This window comes from Mesoplodon mirus (genome assembly GCF_964341445.2).
Source record: "Mesoplodon mirus genome assembly, contig: HAP1_SCAFFOLD_1002, whole genome shotgun sequence".
Classification (NCBI taxonomy): Eukaryota; Metazoa; Chordata; class Mammalia; order Artiodactyla; family Ziphiidae; genus Mesoplodon; species Mesoplodon mirus.
This window is the reverse complement of record NW_028295048.1, coordinates 91,420-109,671: the sequence shown is the minus strand read 5'-3', so window position 1 is coordinate 109,671 and position 18,252 is coordinate 91,420. Positions and strand designations below refer to the sequence as shown.

Sequence of the window (18,252 nt, the reverse complement as noted above, 5' to 3'; positions counted from 1 at the left end):
AAAATGTGGCCTTTATAAAGGGTACACTAAGGTCTGTGACTTTTAGACCTAGAAAAGATTTGAAATATTTTCTTAGCCTGGGAATCCACATTTTAGAGGCATAGAAAGAGAAACCCAATGAAATTAAATATTTTGCCCACCATCAAATGGCAAACAAGTAATAACGACAGCACCCAAGCCTCTGTCTTCTAAATCCATTGAATGCAGCATAAATAGATTGCAATAACTGCTGATTTTCATTGTCCTCAACACTACATTTCTTCTGCGCCTTATCCCTCTTCTTTTAAGAGGGATGACAACATTATCTGCAAACTTTATCTATAACTATTTTTTTTAAATTTTGCTGTTTTGTAACTCATTTTTGAAGAATGCTGTTTTTATGTTGAAAATGTGTAAGGACATTTACCTTCTTTCTTGAAACACCTTTGCCTGCATTTATCACATTTTATTTTGAACTATTGTGTAGCAATAAGTATAAAAGCGCGTCTAGTAGAGGAGATAATGTCAGAGGCAACAAGGTGTGTGTATGGGGGGGGAGTCGGGGTTAGAGTTGACATACCTTAAGGGAGATGAGGAGAGAAGGAAGAGAATAGAAATTTTATTTATTTGAAAAAATATGATGGCAAGTTAGAGAATTTTGGCTACACTTAATACAATATAGCTTTCCTTAACTTAAATTCCGGGTTAACTTCCACTGTTTACATTGCCACAGACTAGGGAATAAACAAAGCAAAAAGATTTTTGGTACCACCATTTTGTGTTAATTTCATAAAGATTTCTACGAGACTTTTAAAAAATAAATTGAAAAACGAAAGTCTTGTCTTTAGCTTATTTTCCCTGCATGCTTGCACTTTAATAAGTTGATAAATGACATTTAAACTCAATAGTTATGATTCTGTCCCACAATTTTTAAAAGCACTGGGGATTGTGTGCACGTGCATGCGCGCACCTTTACAACCAGTAAAATAAAGTTCTTGATCAAAAAATTATTATCACTTAGACTATTGAATAAAATCAGATATGATAGAGGGGCCAGCTGTTGATAGGTTTAAAAGTCACCCTAGATGATTAATTCATGCAGCAGTGTTGCACGCTTCTCTTTAGATGAAGCACTTAGAAGTATAACCAAGCTTGGCTCTAATTTCATATCTGAGACCTGTTTTATTTAGAGTTCTTTGGCAAGTGCTTGCTCTGTGTTTTTATAGTCTTTGGTTGTGCTATAAAAATGTCAAAATTATGAATTAACAGATATGCAAAAGTGAAATCCTAGAAGATAGGATAAACATGAAGTCCTCTAATTAACACTCAAATAAGTTTGGTTGACACAGAACTGGGAATCAGATAAAGACATTAATAATTCATAATGCTGAAGTTAAAATCTTCTAGTTACAGTACAAAAGAAATCCTAATTTGTACCACAAGGTAATGAATTCAGTACTTTGCATTTGTTAAATATTTGCTTATTACCCTGCACCGTGCATATAACACCGTTCCCAAATTTGGAGGGCAAACAGGAAAAACACACTCTCTACCCTCAAGTTGTTTATACTGCAGTCAGTGAAATTTCTCTACTTTGAGATCTTTTAATTCCTCAGTTCATTGTAACATCTTCTTCAGATGAATTGTTTTTTATTTGTTAAAACCAATGTTTAGCACTTTAAATAGTTTCTTCAATGTTCCTGATGGTGAAATAGAGTCATCATGCTAATTTCCAATACTAATGATAGAGTTGATAGGAGAAATGCTCAAGATTGATAGTAAAGTGATTTCGATAATCTACAAAATGTCTTGAGGTTTCCCAGATAACAACTTGTCTCCCAGACAAAAATGCACTTATTACTGATATTCCAAGCTTATAAAAATTTTTGTACTTTAATCATATAGCGATTTTACAACATCTTTTCATTCACATTTTAAGATATTTTGTTCAGTAGATTATCTCATTTTGAAACTATTGATTTATATATACATACTATGTAAATCTTAGTATATATTTCTCAATGACTAGATTAGTGCTTTCTTAACTACTTAAATTTGTTTAATTCATATTGTTGTTCTTCAGCATTTCTTTTACTCACTGGAGCCTATCCCACTGACTTCAAAAAGCCTGAAAACTCTGAAAATCCCATTTAAAGTAACTGTATGGAAAATCGTTAAAATAACATATAATAATGGTAGAGAAGAAGTGTATTTAACATTGTGCTGAGATTATTCCATTAATAAAGAGATTCATCAATAATTCTAACATTCAGACATATAATCAAAATGAAAAACAATCATAATACTGAGCAATGACATTTTCAATAAAGGGAGATATTAAATATTGTATAGGAAACGAGAATCTGCAAAGCAGATAAGTTGGCAATGATTATACATATATTTAAAATACGTTGAAACAGTCATAGACAGTTTTTCTTTTTGGATGGAAAGAGGCATATTGAAGTGTTCAAGCACTACTTCAACTGGAATAGATATTTAGACACTATACAGAAAACACATGATTGCAGAAGAGCAGATATTAGCAGGTGTGTGAATGTGTATGTCTTGGATTAATGCATTTTCTTTTATTCAAAAAGGAGGAGAATGCCAAATTTACTTTAAAGGTGGCATTGTGATATGTTAAAGTTCCATTCTTAGACTTTTGCTGCTGTTACTGTTCCTTTAGTATTCACCAAAGAGTACCGTCCTGTCACTTATCCAAGTTAGAAATCTAGAAGCAATCCTAGGATTCTCATTATAGGGTCCCCTACCTTCATGCTCCCCCCTCAAGAAGTAAGAAATTCTTGGCTCTCCTATATAGGAAAGCTCTCTCCAATGTACGCCTGCTCTGTAACTCTCCGGGTCTCGGCGCGCGGCTGGGAGAGCCGCCCCCGCCGCCCCCCATCCCCTCGGCTCAGGATCAACGGGCCGCCCGCGCCGCCGCCGCCGCCCAAGTCGGTCTCTCACTCGCCCAGGACGCGCGCCCGGGCGGGGTGTGCGCAGCCAACTCGGTCCAAGCGGGGGAGGGGAGGACATGGGGCGAGGGGGACGCCACCCAAGTGGTCTGGGGTTCGGACCCAGCTAGGCGAAACGCGCCGGGAATCGATGACGGCTGGGGAAACTAGGGCAAACCTTTCTTGGGGAATCACCCCTCCGACACCCCACCGCCCAGGCGCTGCAACGGAGGGTGAGCGGAGGGTGAGCGGAGGCTGGGGGAGCTCAAACTTGCGAGAGCTGGAGGAGGCGTCGGGCAGGCGGCTGTCGCCCGAGCGCTGCGCCTGCGGGGGGAGGGGAGGCGGCTGCTGGGAGGGAGGGCGAGCTAGAGGGCGGAGGGAGGGGGAGGAGGAAGAGGAGGGAACCAGGGAGGGGGGACGCGTTGGGATCGCGGCGCGCGGCGTCAGACGGAGCCTGGGCTCCCAGCGGCGAGGTGAGGCGGAGCTACGCTCCTTGCTGAACGCGAACCGAGCTCGGCGGCAGCGGGGAAGACGCGCCGGAGCCCAGACCGCGACCGGGAGCGGGAGCGAGGCGGCAGCGGCGGCGGAGGGGGAGCCCGCGAGCTGCCGGGCGGGGAGCCCCAGCCGCGCTGTCGCCGCGCAGGGAAGACTTGGCCAACACACTCACACACACACGTTCACACACCCAGCCCGAGCTGGCGCTCGCGGCTAATCGTCGGCTCCTGCCCGAGCGCGGGCGGCAGCAGCGGCGACGCGACAGCTGCTGAGCCCGGCCGAGCCCGGCCGAGCCCGGCCCAGCCGCCGGAGCCCGGAGGATCGCGCGGGGCTGTCGCCACCTGCCCGGAAGCTTTGAGCCCGCCCCGCCCTGCCCCGCCCCCGGCCCCACCCGGCCCAGAGCCCACCCCTCGGCGGGGCCGACCCCGAGGGCAGCCGGCTGGCAGCAGACGGCGGGGGAGGCGAGCGGGCGCGGCGCCGCGAGCGGGTTGCGGGCAGCGGGGGACGGCAAACTTTGCAGTTCGCCGCGCTTCCCCGGCCCGGCCCGGCCCCTTCTCCCATCGCCAACGTCGCCACCCCACTTTCCTCCAACCCCGCACACCTCTCCCCACCCACCCCACCTCCCGTCGCTCCTCCTCGCCGCCTCGACTCTGCTCCAGGGAAAACTTCAAAGCGCCGGATCGCAGGCTCCCCGCTTACTCCCCGGCTGGGGATTTCAGGTCAGTGCCCGGAACACCTTTTCCCGCGTAGGCCGCGCGGGCTGGCGGGCGTGCGTGCGGCGGGCTGCAGTCGGCCCCCTCCCTCGGGGCCCAGACTAGCGGCGGGTGGCTCCTCTGACTCTCTCGCGTACCCCTCGAAGCTTGTGCCTCGCGCTTCACTTTGGCTGCTTTGCTCGCTTTCGTTTTTATTTCCTAGCTGTAAGTTATTAAAAATGCAGCCAACCTAAGCGGCCCGGCGTGGGCTTCGGGGAGGGAGGGGCGCGGCGGGGGGGGGCTGCCGCCCCCCTCGGGGCTGGGAGGAGAGCAGGGAGTTCGCGGAGTGGAAGTTTGCAGGCAGTGTGTGCCTGTGTGCGCGGGAGCGCGGTCGTCGCTGAGTGCCGCGAGTCGGGCGTGGGGGGCGGGGGGGGTGAGCTGGTCTGGAAGTTGGGAAGCTCGGCTCGGCGTTAGCTCGCTAGCAGGAAAGGGAGGGCGGCGGGTTCCCGTCTGCTTTCTTTTTCGACTCGGAAAAGAACTGTAAAAACCCCCAGCCGCCGCTGCCTCGTCTCGCCTCTCCGAGGGCAGCTCGTTCTTGCTCGTGGAACGACGGCGTGTGCGTGCGCGAGGGTGTGTGTGGCGGGCGCCCCGGGCCGAGCCGAGCTCGACCTGCCGCCGCTGCCGCGCGACTCGGGAGGGGAGTCCCGGTTTTTTGGGGTTTTTTTGGCTTTTTTTGGCTTGCTCCAAAGCGTGAATCACGTGGATTAAAACAAAAATACTAGGAAATGGAGCAGAGCGAGGGGTTCCGACTCCGCCCGCCCGCCAGCCAGTCAGGTCAGACGCTTTGTTTTGTAAATGTTCTTTTAAAATTGTAATCTGCCACCCTGGTCCACCCCCACCTTCCCCGCGACGTCGTGGGGTTGGTTTTAAGTTGTGAGACCCCAGGGGTGGGGGTAGATCGTGCGGGGGCGGGGGCGGCGGCGGGCGGGGGGGCGAGACCTGGGTCCTCCTCTGGGTAGCGTGGAGTCTGGTGGAAAGCCCTGTAGGGCGTGTGCGAGTCTGCGGCCGGAGGAAGTTGGTCCCACTCGGAGGGCGTGCGGCGCAGAGGCTGGAAGAGGAACTTGCGCACCAGGGCGCGATCCTCGGCCGAGGCGGGGAGGGCGAGGCGCCGCTGCGCCGCGGGGCCCGCGCTCGGAGCAGGCGGGCGGCTGCGCTGCAGAGCCTCCGCCAACTAGGGGGCTCGGGGCGGCGGCGACGTGCTCCTGCTGTTTACCAAGCAAGCCCCGGGGCGCCGTGTGCGGAGTAGGGCGGCTCGAGGCATGCGTGGTCCCGGCGGGCTTCCCGCCGCCTGCACTCTTGAGTGGGCACGTCCCCGGGTCCCTGAGACGGCTGAGCCTGGCCGCGTGTAGGCCGAAGCCGGGGCGAGGCTTAATTTGCAGTTAATGAATCTTTTCCAGAAAGTCCGTGATCTCCAGCTAGAGGCTGTGAGTGCCCGCGCGCGAGGGCGCGCGCCGCCGGCGTCTAAAGGGTTGGGGGGTTGCGGGGATGGAAGAGCGAAGGAGGGGGGAGGGTTATGTGTATTTAAAAGCAAACCTTAAAAAAAGAAACCAGCGCGCTTCAAATAGGTATTCGTACAGCCTCTTGTGTCTAGAGTAGACAGCTCAGGGTTTTAGCTGTTTTTTTGTTTGTTTGTTTGTTTCTTTTTTGAGAGAAGGCCAGAGGAGGGGTAGTGGTATTTGCTTCTAGGGGTAGTCTCTGGAGAAAAATCCTTAAAATGACTTAGGAATAAAAACGAGGAGGAAAAGGCCCACCCCAGAAGGTGGTGGGTGGTGAACGCAGACAGACTTGGGTATTTGTAGCCATGTGACACTTGCTGTGGCACTGGAAACGGACACCGCGGGCCGAAATCAATCCTTAGGAGGTGTTGGATTCGGTTTGGCCAACAGAATTGCTTGTGTGGAAGGCATTTTAATTGTCGGCCTCCGAGACTCCTGTACGTGGGCACTTGGAAAACACATTTGCTTCTCGACCCTTCCCACTCCACCCCCGACCCGTTAATCTGGTCTGGGCTTTGCAGTGTCGGTTCCCGTGTTTATTTTGGGCATGATTTCACCACGAGGAGGAAGCGGGGAGATGGCGGTGATTAATATGCCGTCCAGGTTTAATCCGAGGCTGGCCTTTAGTGTGCGGGTTTACGCCGCCACTCACCGGGATTGCCTGGGGTAGTGGGGGGGGGCGCGGGGTTCGGGCGCCAGGCGCTCCGCGGGCAGGTCGGGGTTGGGGCTCGGACGGCCCCAGCGCTGTCCTTTGAGGCACTGTCACCAGTAGGTGACTGAGAGTTAATTAGGAAGTGTTCTCCGGATCAATGGGCCGCACAGCTCATTAGCGATTCTCTCCAGCCCTTTGCAGGGCCGGCCGGGCCTGTGCCTCCCACACAGGCCGGGACCCCGCGGCCCGGGCTGCGGAGAGCGCCTCTGGGAAGTGGGGAGGGATGGGCGGCGAGGGGCGAGCGGGAGGTGAGTGTAGCTTGGCCGGGCGGCGCGTTGCGTGCGGCGCCTCGAGGCCCGCGCAGCCCGCTCTTTCTTCCTGCTCTCGGTCGCCTCGACTGTGTCTTTAACTCGCTCCCGCTCGCGTCGCTGCCTGGCTGCTGCTCCCCGCCCAGTTTGGGATTAGACAAGATAAAAATCGGACTGCCCAGCGCGCAGAGCTGTGACTGTGCCCCGGCAGCCGGGCTGGCGGGAGCGCTGTGGGCCGGGGCCGGGGCGGACCCGCTGTGCCCTCGGGGCAGCCCGAGCCCGTAGAGTCCCACCCCGACCCTGCAGGCGCGGTCACGCTCCAGCGTTCTGTCCACCGGGAACCGTGCGGGCAGGGGGACCTGGGTAGGGTCTCCGCGCTCTCGTGGGTGTTGTTGGTGTGCCTGTGATAGATGGGTCTAGACAGGCATGCAGGCTCCCTCCCGGCTGAAGGACGGGAAGGGGGGGGGCGGGCCGCGGAGGCGGCGGCAGACCCCCGTGAGCGAGCGAGCCTTCGGGCCCAGCGACCAGGGTGGAGGGAAGGCTGCGAGGGTTTCTCTTAACCCTTTAAAGACGATAGGGAGAGTGGGGGTGGGGAGTGTAGTAGAAATTCCTGGAGGCAAAGTAGCCCCCTGGGGAGAGGAGGCGGGAGTCTGGGCTTAGGGTTTTCCTTTCTCTTCTGTGTATGCAATCTCACATCCTGGTACATTGGGCTCGATTCTTCGACGAACCAAACGCAGCTGCTAGGTGATCTAATTTGACCCGATACTTCTCAATGGGGAAGGTGTGAACACACACAGTGGGCACCCTCACTTAAGGAACTGAGTTGGGGAGATGCAGAGGTTAGACCTTACCGTTCCCAGCGGCCCAGTATGTGAAGGTCTGCTAGAGCTTTAGTCAGTGGGGCCTCTGACCGAGAGTGTTGCCTACCAAAGACCCAAGCCTGAAATGCCTGTCCAGTGCGTACAGGTATGCGTCGGAGAGAGCAAAGGGGTCCTTGAGTTGTCTATGGAAATAAAAACACTTTTAACCATGAACTTGTGGAGAGTTCAAATAAGATATGTGCAGGGAGGCAGCCTCCAAACAGGAGTTGGACAGCGATGTGTACAAGATCGATCATTTGTATACACATCCATGGGGTCAACATTGAATGGGTCTAAAAATTTAATACAACTCTGCAGGCATTGGTCTCGTTCTTTCCCTGAGGTAGACCCCTGAGGTAGGTGGGTTACCCTATAGAGAAATGAATCATTAGTCACACTCCTCTCTCCTTCCCCCTCCTCTTCCTTTTAGGGTTTGTAGTCTTAGGGGATCCTCTAGTTACATTAAACTGCAAACCCATATTGGTCTGGGAACGAGCCCCATTATAGGCAAAGCAAGAATGTAAGTCGTGGGGAGGTGTACGTGTTAGACAGGAATGCACAGATTAAGATGTGCGCCTGAATGACATGTGCTGAGACAAATCAAGACACTTGGGCTCTGGTGCCCACATGGAACAAGAGATAGAGAAGAGAGAAAGAACTGGCCGCGAGGAATGTAAACATGGGTATGCAAATACTGAGACCTAGAGCGAGATTCTAGGAGAAAATCCCAGACTTTGTTGAGCTGGAAACTGGAGCAGAATTTCTGTAAGTTCGTTCGAGAGACAAAAGCCCATTTAAAGGTGTGAAGAGGGTCACTTGGAAACACAAAAAGCATTCACATGCATACATCCATGCTTAGATACACAGGCTGAACGACAAAAACTCCTCAGTGCCTGATGAAGATTTTCCTGCCCGGTGAGACAGAGCAGGGCACGGAAGTGTGGGCCACACAACCACATTCGCACACTCATTCACTGGGAAATACTGTGTCTTCGGCTAGAGGGAAAGTGAGGGCGACGGTGCCTAGCTAAGGGTGGATGGCCCTTGGTTACTAAGATTGCTTCTGGTTATAGTTTCTTCCCATCTAGAGTGGGGAAGAGAGTATGTCTTGAGCAGGTAGGAGGATTTCTGAAAGATTTTTGAGTTCTGGACCCTGAGAGGATGGATGGTGGAGGAAAAAGAGGAGTAGCTTTGCATTCTGGGTCGGAAGCAAGGGATGTTGCGCTCCTCTAAGCCCTGTTTGCTAAGGTGGCGCAGGGCCTAGTGAACTGAGAGAGACTGAACCGAAAGAAGTGCGAAGCTCGGCCTCTGGGCGGAATCAAGGGGAGGTATGCTTACTTTCCCTCCCCCCCCCCCCAGGAGACCGTGCGGGGACGGCCAACGTAGGGAGGATTAGCAGGCTGCCTTGCCCGAGTGAACGGCCGGCAGGATTCCGTCTGTTTGCAAGGCTGGCTGCGCTGCCGGGGCCTAGATGGTGGCGCTGGCTTGAGAAGCGGCCGGGGCAGGAGTGGAAGGTCTTCTCAGGTCTTCTCAGGCCACCCCCGTGGCAGCCAAGCCGCCTGTGCCCCGAGCACTTGGCCGGGGACGTCTCCCAACCTCCAGCCCGGCCCGTCGGCTTTCGCTGGTTGCCCCCCATGTGTTCCTCCGGAAGGGATAGCTGACTTTCTGTTGGATGGGAATTAACCAACGAGCTTTTCCCGCCCCCGCAACGTTTCTGTAGCAGGCCCCCTTTCCCAGCGCAGGCTCATTTCCGCCGGCCTCTAGTCGAGGGTATTGGAATTGGGGGGGGGCGTCCCCGCACTTTGTTATTTCTTAGAACCATGTCTCCCCGGCCAGTCATCGCCCCTCGGCACCCATGGGCTCCGGCGCCCCGTGATTAGACTAGCGGGGAAGTCCGCTAGGAGAAGATCCTGACAGCATTAAATAGAATTTGATCTAAAAGACAGTTTCCAGTATAATCTCGTTATGCATCACAGACTCCCGGTGTTATTTTGTGGAAGGCGGACAATGATCTATTTACATTGACCCGGGGCTGGGCGAGCTTTTAGATGGTAATTGTCATATTGATTTGCATGCAAAAAGGAGACCTGCTAAAATTAAAGACCGGAAGCTAAATGAAACTAAATTTATTGTCTAGGTGCAAACCAGAGGAACTACTGTGGGGGAAGAGGGTGAGTGAGGTCAGGGTGCCAGGGGCAGAGCAGGTGAGAGGCCCAAGAGCTCCGGGAGGTCACAGATTTGGGAGCGATCTTTGCCCTGGTGATTGCAAAACGTGAGGAGGGGGCTTGTTTAGGGTATGGGGACCCAGCAGGGAAAAGTTATAAACAGGCATTATTGCATTGAAGGCACTGGGATCTTTTAATGCTAATAGTAACTGCGAGGGGGGAGGAGAGGTTTATAGGGTTATAGGGGTCTTCCTGCACCATTTCCGGCCCCCCCCCATTTCTATTGTTCTACCCTAGCGCTCATAACCGTGCCAAGGGCACCCAAATTCTTGCATCTGAAGAGTTAAATGTTTTTTTTAAAGACAGGCCTTAAACTTTCCCCGCCCCCCCTCCCCCCGCGTCTGGTCTTTCGAAGAGAGCGCGAGTAGGGGGCGGTTCTGCATGCCGCTGCGGGCAGGCCTGGACCTTTGGAGGCTGCGGGAGTTCCTCCCCGGACGCAGCAGCAGCCCCAGACTCGGCCGGACGCCGATCGCTTTGGGAAGCGGCTCGTTCCAGGTGGCCCAAGTGGCGGGGGCGGGGGAGGGTCTGGCGGGGCCAGGGACTCACGGTGCCCGGGGGCGGGGGTCACCTCCCTGGAGGTTGGAAGGGCCTGCACGGAGGGTGTGGAGGAGGGAAGGCGGGGGCTGGAAATCCTGTCCCAATCGGCAAGGCCGGAAGGTTTAAAAAAGAGAGAAAGCCACTGGCTGCAAGCCAGGGGCTGCCGGGCCGCCGGGGCGGGTTTGGCTGACTAGAGGGATGAGGACCCGGCTCCGCCATCGCCTCGGTCCCTCCCGCTGCGGAGGCCCTGGCCTGCCCCAGGCGCTCCTGGAGCCATTTCACGCATCCGGAGCCTCGGCCACTGGAGGAGCCACCCGCCCGGGGCCGGGAAGCCGCAGGGGCGGCTGAGTGTCCGGCGCTCCTGCCCGTTCCCCTTGCCACCGAGCTGAGCTGGAGACGGCCCTGGGTCGTGGAGCCTGTGGCGTCTGTGGCATCGGGTGTGGATGGTTCCCGGAGCTTCTGAAAGCCCGGGGCAGAGCAGGAAATTGAAGATGGGGTGGGGAGGGGATGTTGAGCGCTGACCCTGCGCTGCTGGGATGAGAAGTTGGGGAGAGGAGAGAGAACCCCAACCTCCGGCTTGTCTCGGGACTTGGCTTTTTGTGGGGACCCCCAGGAGTCCAGGAGGGTCCAGCATCTTGCAAGCCGCTTCCCCCTCAGTTGCCTCCCCAGCCCACTTTGGTCCCTGGGTTTTTCATTAAAGTCCTAGGAAAGGTAGATGTAGGCAGTCTTTCCAAAGGGCTTTTGCTCTGTCTAGATAATTTGATTGATTGCTTTATGTGGCAAAACTAGTGTGGCAAGCCTTCTTGTAGTTCCAGGTGTCAGCACTTTTTCCAGAGACCTAAGAGTAGCACCCACCTCCCACTGCCTGTTCTGGGCTCCTGGAGGAGGGGAAAGTGGAGCCTTGTTGGGAATCCCTGGCCTCACAGCAGGGTGTTCCAGTGTAGGGAGATGGGTAGGATGTTGGCAGAAATTTCGAAAGACTTCACATGGACCAAGAGATTTCTGGATGTAGGAGAAACTAGGATGCGGGCTCCTTGTGGACCGAATTTCATAGGTGTTAAGTGCTATCTTTTTACTCTGTATTGGAGTACAAGGGCTAAGGAAGCCTTCCGAACTTCTTGGGGATTCTGGATGGCACAATTTGACCGATAATTGGCTCCTCTCCGCAACTCCAGGACTGAGTTTGACCGTGGCCCATTTTTACTAGCTGTGTGACCTTGGGGACAGGTTATTTATGGCCTCTGAGCCTCAGTAAGTTTCTTCATTTGTAAAACTGGGTATAATTTTCCACCTTTAGGATCAAAGAATACTTGGCACATAGTAGGCCCGGAGGATTAGTAATTGCTTTGAATGACTGGTCAGATTCCTATAGGTTGCTTCTCCGTTCCCTGCTGCCCCTGAGATGCCCGCCGCCCCCGCCCCCCCCCCCCCCGCCGCCAAAACCTGCGTAGGCCAGTGTCTGGGGACCAACCTGCAGGTTAAGCTCCCCTCCAAGGGTATTCCTGAGGCTATTCCTCCAGGTCTGCCTCCGTGGGTTCCTCTTTCTTTCCCTTTGTTACAGTTCTTTGCATTCTGGGCTTTAAAGGAATCCATATGAAAAGGCTGGGATTTTTTTTTCTCCCCCTAAGTGGGATCATTTATATGGTTAGGAATTGATTCCAGAACCGGTATCTAGGTGCTCTTTGGCAAGTCCTCCCGTCATTCTTTTGGGGGGAGGGAACAGTAGCGGCTGGAGGGGAGAGACCTTGTGGGAAGAGGTGAAAGGGTCTGGCCCGCTGCAGAGGCCAGAGGTGCTGTGGTTTGTCTGATAGGGATTAAGTCCAGATGTTATGAGGTCTCAGTGTGGTTTTCAATAAAAGTCTGTCAGGGATTGCTTCTTTTCTATGGATATGTATTTTAAAAAATTTACTAGCATGAGAAGAAAACCAGACCTGTATGGATCCAGGCCGGTAGTAAGCTACTGTGATCAGGTTTCCTACTAGACTCCCAGAGGGGAAGTCAGCGTTTGATTGAAGCTACACTTGGTTCTTGACTCTGGGGATGCCTGCTCTGAAACAGGAGCCCTCCCTTTCTCTCCTCCCCCCCACCCCCCTTTTCCCTTCTTCCCCTAAAAGCTTTTGTGCTGAAAGAGCTTCAGTAGGCATGAGTCCCTGGTACCTCTCTAAAGAATGCCTTCCAGTCTTTGCTGACATTGTTTTGTGAACAGTGGGTTTTACCAGGCCAGCAGTTTTCCCCCGATCTTAGCTCACTATTTTAGAGGTTCGAGTGTGCCCAGGATGCGCCCAACTGCAGTGCTTTCCAGTGTGTGTAGCCAGGGCCTTGCCTGTAATCTGAAGACACCTTAACCTTTGCCCTAGGTGCCCCCCCGCGGGTGGGGGTGGTGAAGGTGGGGAGAGCAAGGACAGGGGATCTTGTTGAGGGTCTGTTTGTTTTCTCCAGCCACAGAGGCAGAGGGGTGGAGTGGGGCGAGGCCGAGAGTACGTTCCAGCCTTGGGTCTGATTTAAAACTTGGTTTAATTGGAGAAACTCTTAGGCATTTAACAGTTCTGTACAAATGCAAACTTGACATAGCTCTAGGCCTACGTCAATTAGGAAAGAATAAATGAAGTACAGAGATGTCCAAACTATGTAATTCCTAGAGTTGTCTGCCCTCCCGTAAACACATGACAAGTGCCAAGGCATTTCCAGTCAAAACACCCATGGAACCAGCAGCCTCCATCCTTTGTATTTATTATTTTATTAACAGCATTTTACAGAGCATTTAACAAGCACAGCCTGCCTGCTTTCCACCACGGCTCTCAGCAGACTGAGGGGTGGAAAACAGATGGGGGTGGCGAGGAGTGGTCTCTAGAAGAGACTTCTAAGCTGGAGAAATCTCTTCAGATGGGCAAGGAAAAGGAACATTTGGGGTTCCTTTCTCCTGGCCCCAAAGAGAAGACAAAAGTAATGCTTTGGAGGAAGAAATCCCCTCTCCCTTCTCCGGAGGAAAGTTGTGCAGATGTGGTCTGTCTAGTCTCCACTTGGATTCCAGAAGGTGTGAAGCAGGGTCTGCTTTCCCAATACTCTGCCCATCAGTTATTGGTGCTTTTCAAAGAATAAGTATTTGTCTGCTATCATTATTCTATATCCTGGTGGAAAGTTTATAAGGAAAACTAATGCCTTTCTTAAGTCATAAAATGAGCCTTGTATGATTATTTAATTAAAATCTATTTAAGGACCGATTAGGCGTGTAATTTGCGCTAATAATGACGATGATGGAAATGTTCGACTTAACCAAAAATCATAAAAGGAGACATTTTGATCAGTGGGGCGACCAGGAAGGATTCAGGGAGTTGGACGGTTTTCCGAAACACGAGGCTTTGGGCTGCAGAAAGTGCCGAGCTGCCTAGCCTCTGGGACCACGGTAGAGAGGGCTGCAGGACCCCAGGCTTGGCCGGGGCAGGCCGACCCACGCTTTGCTGAGCAGAGAAACCCACCCTGGGAGTCTGAACAACCTTTATTCCCAGCTGAGGAAATGGGGGAGGGGGCCTGAGAGGAGGAAACTCTGGGAGAGAGCTGATGAACCCCACAGAACTCTGCGCGAAATGGCTGTGTTCTCTTGCTTTAACAATCAGCAGCGACACACGCATTGCTGCCTAGGCTAGCCTTGGCTGGAGCCTGGAAGGGTGGGGGGAGGGGGGTCTCTTGTTCTGGAGAAACCTGCCAGCTGCCGGGCTTGGTGCGAAGGAGACACAATGCTGCTGTTGGTTTGACCTCTAACTGGATTGTTAGTCTGGCTTTAACTGTGTGGTGAGGGGGGAGTGTGAAGGCTGTTTCCAGCGAGTGCAAATAATGTGACAGCTGTTGATGCAGGAGCAGCGCTGTGCCTCCTCGGCGCCCACACAGTGCGCGCACCGTGCAGGCCCGCGGAGAGCTGCAGAGGTGGCCGCCCCTTGCTGGCCCGGGAGCCCTCGGATGCGCTGCGAGAGAGCCCTCCGGCGGCGGCACCCGCACCCCCGCACCCCGCGACACGCATCTTTCTGGCTCCTGGGATCGGGGTGGACGTGCGCGCTGGTTGGTGTGTTGTGGATTAGGGAACTTGTTAGGCAGAGGTGGCAGGAGAAGGCCTGCGGGGTCATGAGTGTCAACTGTCTGGAGGGGTTTGGCCGGGATCTGTTGACCTGGGGCCTCAGTGGCTTGTGACCGGGTTGTTAAGATTTGGGGAAGTAACTTTCCACCCTAAAGCAAGCCTGTTGGAAAGAATGTATTAACTGAAGGCTTTCTGGAAATTGCAGAGGCTCTGAAGGCCGTTGTTCTTCCTCTGAAATGGCCCTGTTATTCAGACAAGTTCAAGAGACAGGCGGCCGCTGTGTTCTATGCCCTCGGCCCCGTTTCCTGGATTGGAAACACAAGTGTGTAGGTTCAGGACCCGAAGGGGGGTGAATGGGGGTGGGGAGGGGTGCAAGTCGGCTTTTGATCACCCGCCTCCCTTTGCCTTCCCGGTTTTTAAGAGCGCACTTGCCTTTCAGCTGCAGGACCAGCGGTGCTGTCTTGAGGTCTGCCCACAGCGCCACCCACTCTGTGACTTAATCAACGAGATGCCCACAGCCCGGCCTTCTCTGAGTTCCTGGTCCTCTGCCAGGCACTGCGGGGAGGCGCCAGGGTGGGAGGGAGAACAGTTGGTGGGTGGCAGCAATACCCCGCTGGGCCGGTCCAAGCTGGCGGGCTCAGGATGGTCCTCAGGATGGTCCAGAAGCTGGGCCTGCCCCTGGGCTGTCCTGGGGCAAGCTGGGTGTAAGCACCACTCCCCCCAACCTCAAGGTTGAAGGCTTCCGCAGCCCTGGCCCCCGGGCTTTGGAGGATCATTTAGAGCTGACTTAATTCTATATCCTGCCCTTCTGTGTGACTTCGGCCCCTGAGTGTACAGCTTGCAGGATATCTGCAAATTACGGGTCCACCTCCGCTCCCCCCTGCCCCCACATCTACTCTCTGAGTTATAATGTGGACTTCTACATCTAGTTGGGTTCCCTAGTGGGGAGCTGGGAGATGCTTCTGGAATGATACATGAACTTTGGTGCCAGTTCTATAAATTGGTCTCTTTTTAGGACGTGTGCCATTTTCTGTAGGAATGTTGCTTGCAAAACGAGTTTCGCCTTGGAGGAAAGGCGGAAAGATAAACAAGCCTGCAACGCCAAAGCGCTGGCAGTCTTTCCCTCCTTCCAGCTCTCTTAAAGCAGCCGGGCTGCATTTCCAGGATTAGACTCGTGCTTGTGAAGAGGGACTCTAGTTGGCTTTTTTTTCCCCCGAAGCAAATGCAAATTAGAGAAAAATAATTTTCTTTCAACGATATGCAACGTATGAGTCACTTGTTATCGTGCTCCGAGGCAGGTCTCATTTGCGCGTCTGCCAGCTCACTCACATCTGCTGGGCGCTGTTTGGGGCATTTTAACCTTGGTGGTGTCGTGTCTGGTCCCACGGGTCAAGGAGGAGTAATTAAGCTCTGAACAGCTAGAAAAATTCACGGGCCCCCACGCCTACCGCAGTTTTCCCACAGCTTTGTTTGGGGTGTTCCGGGTTCCAAGATGAACAGACGTGGGGTTCCTATTGTTCCTCGTAAAGAAAGTGGGAGCCCCTGTCCTCCTCTGACCCTCATCCCCAGCCCTTCCCAGGACTCCCAGGCTGCACACAATCAGCAGGGAAGCCGGGTGCAGGTCACAGGACCCTGTGTTTTATGCATCTTTTATTCGTAAAAAGTTCCTTTGTGCTTCCTGTGTGTACTAATGATAGGTGTCGTTAATAGCTTTCTGGTCTAGCTTGTTCCTTGTGGGGGGAGGAGTTTGCAGTGAGTTCACTTTATTTCTACAAAGCCCCGATGGAGGCTGCAGTGCAGTGACACCCCCTCTAGAGTCGTGGTCTATGGATCGTTTCTTCTGGATCTGCCTCCAGGTTGTGTAGACTCCAAGTGGGAACCCGGCCTGTAGGGACCAGACTCGAGGGGGTGTGGAGGGTGGGTGGGCGGGGAGGAGAGGAGTCAGGTTGATTGATTGCTTTCAACCGAGGTTTCCTGTCCTGGGCTGCTGCCTCCTGTTGAGGGACACCAGCTTCCAAATGGGGCCCCCTCTTGCATACACGCGTGGTTGTGTGTGGCACAACCGTGAAAGAAAGTGAAAGGAACAAAAAGCCGAGGCCTGGCGTCGGGAGGGGGGGTTGGCGGGGGGAAGGGGAAGTGTCTGAGGTTGGTCCAAGAGCTGACGGGGGGCCACGGCTCTGTTTTTGGGAAAGGGGGTGTGTGGCGGGCAGCCCCGGTTTGGCAGCGGCTCTCCCGGTCGATCCTTGCTGGTGCCCCCCTCCCCAAGCCCCCGAGCCCCCTTTTACAGTTGGCTACACCTGGCTTGCATCTTTGAATCGGGGAAGGTGGGGGAGGCTTCCACGGAGAGAACACTCCAGACTGGCCGAAGGGAGCGCAGGACGATGGGCCGGAGCGGTCTCCAGTCAGTGCCCACTCCCCTGGGGCGCGCCGCCGCACATCCTGGGTTCTCCGTGCGCCCACCCAAAGTTGCTTTTTGTCAGAGATTCAGCGGCAGGCGCCTGGGAAGGGGGAGCCCAGAGGAGCGCGCGGGCGGGGTGAGCTGGGGTCGGGGGCTGGCCGAGAGAGCCGGGGGTCCTGGAAGGTCGGGCGGGGGGTGCGTGTGGGGGGGGCGGCCCCGCGCGGGGACCTGGCGTAGGAGAGGCGCGGAGCCTGCGGCAGCGCGGGTGTGTGTGGTGGGAGAGAAATCCCTTTGCTGCCAACCGATCCGTGCTCGGGGCTGAGGCGGGGGAGGGGGCGCCCCTCCCCCACTCGCCGCCGCCGCTGCCGCTGCGGGCCAAGTTCACTCCCGACTGACCCGAGTGGCTCGCGGCGCTATCCTGGCGCCCTGGGAGGAGGCAGGGAAGGTTCTGGTTGCTCAAAAGGTCAGGGCCAGCCGCGTGAGTTTCCCGTCCCCCACCCCGTCACACCCGCACTCCTGCTCCGCAGCTCTGTTACTAATGCAAAACTTGGGTCGTGAGTGGGGACGCCTCTGGGGGCGGTGACAGCCATGACTTGGAGTGTGCCAAGAGACAGCGCCTGGGCAGGCTGGATCACTCCTTCCACCCCTCACTCCCCCCCAGCACCCATGCCCGGCTGCAGGACCCGTCGGGCGACCTCCTTCAGCCACACCCCAGGAAGCCTGCGACCCTCGCCCCGACCTGGGGGCATCCTTGGGGTTCCCTTCTCCCCACTGCTACACATACTGGGGAAACATCCCAGGAGGACTTGCCCCAACACTGCACACCCTGGACCGCTTTTTCTCATCTCCCACCTCCTCGCGGCCCCCAGTGCTAAAATAGGAACTTCTTCTTCCCTCCCTTCCTTGACACAAGTAGAGAAGTGTCTGTGTGTGACTCAGTCTGCGCTTGGAGCAGTCCCAGGAAGGGCTCCCACGCCATGAGCTTTGGGCTTCCATGAAAGCCACACACTCTGCAGAAGGTCACCCCTCCCTGGCCCCCTCTGTGTCCCTGCCTCAGCCTTCCCTCTGCCGCAAGGAAACTATGTAGCCATTCTGGGGTTTGTTTGTTACGTAGAATGTTTAGTGGAGTCAGATGCTGTTTAATGGGTTAGATGTGGCCTGCACCAGCTATTGCCAGGCAGAACTCAAGTCCATAGTGCAGTTTAATCCTCTGGAAAACACGGTGCCAAATATTTACAGATGAGGGGGCCAGAGTTGAAGAGGTCCGGCCACCTGCCCAGAGACACGCCGTGGATGAGAGTGGGAGCTGGGAGGCTGTGGTGACTGCGCGCGCGTCCTCCACAGAGAACCAGCCATGCCGGTGCAGCGAGAGACACCCCTTCCCCGAAGAGGTCCCCAGCCTACGGAGGACCGTGGCACATGGCATGCTGGCTGGGAGCCCTGCCGTCTGCCCGGCCTTCTGAGCCGGAAGCTCCCCAAAACCCGTCCAGGTCTTCTTGGTCACTAACTGGATAAGTGCCTGAGGCG

General features: G+C 54.6%; 1 protein-coding gene across 1 annotated transcript in view; it reads left to right on the top strand.

Moving 5' to 3' along the window:
* Positions 1 to 10,067: 10,067 nt before the first annotated feature.
* The window catches only part of LOC309797803 (BCL-6 corepressor-like), a 35,670-nt gene continuing 27,485 nt past the window's right edge, over positions 10,068 to 18,252 (top strand). The window contains 1 exon segment of the mRNA XM_082646212.1: positions 10,068 to 10,216. Coding sequence (XP_082502338.1) covers positions 10,103 to 10,216 — 114 coding nt within the window. The 5' untranslated portion in view covers positions 10,068 to 10,102.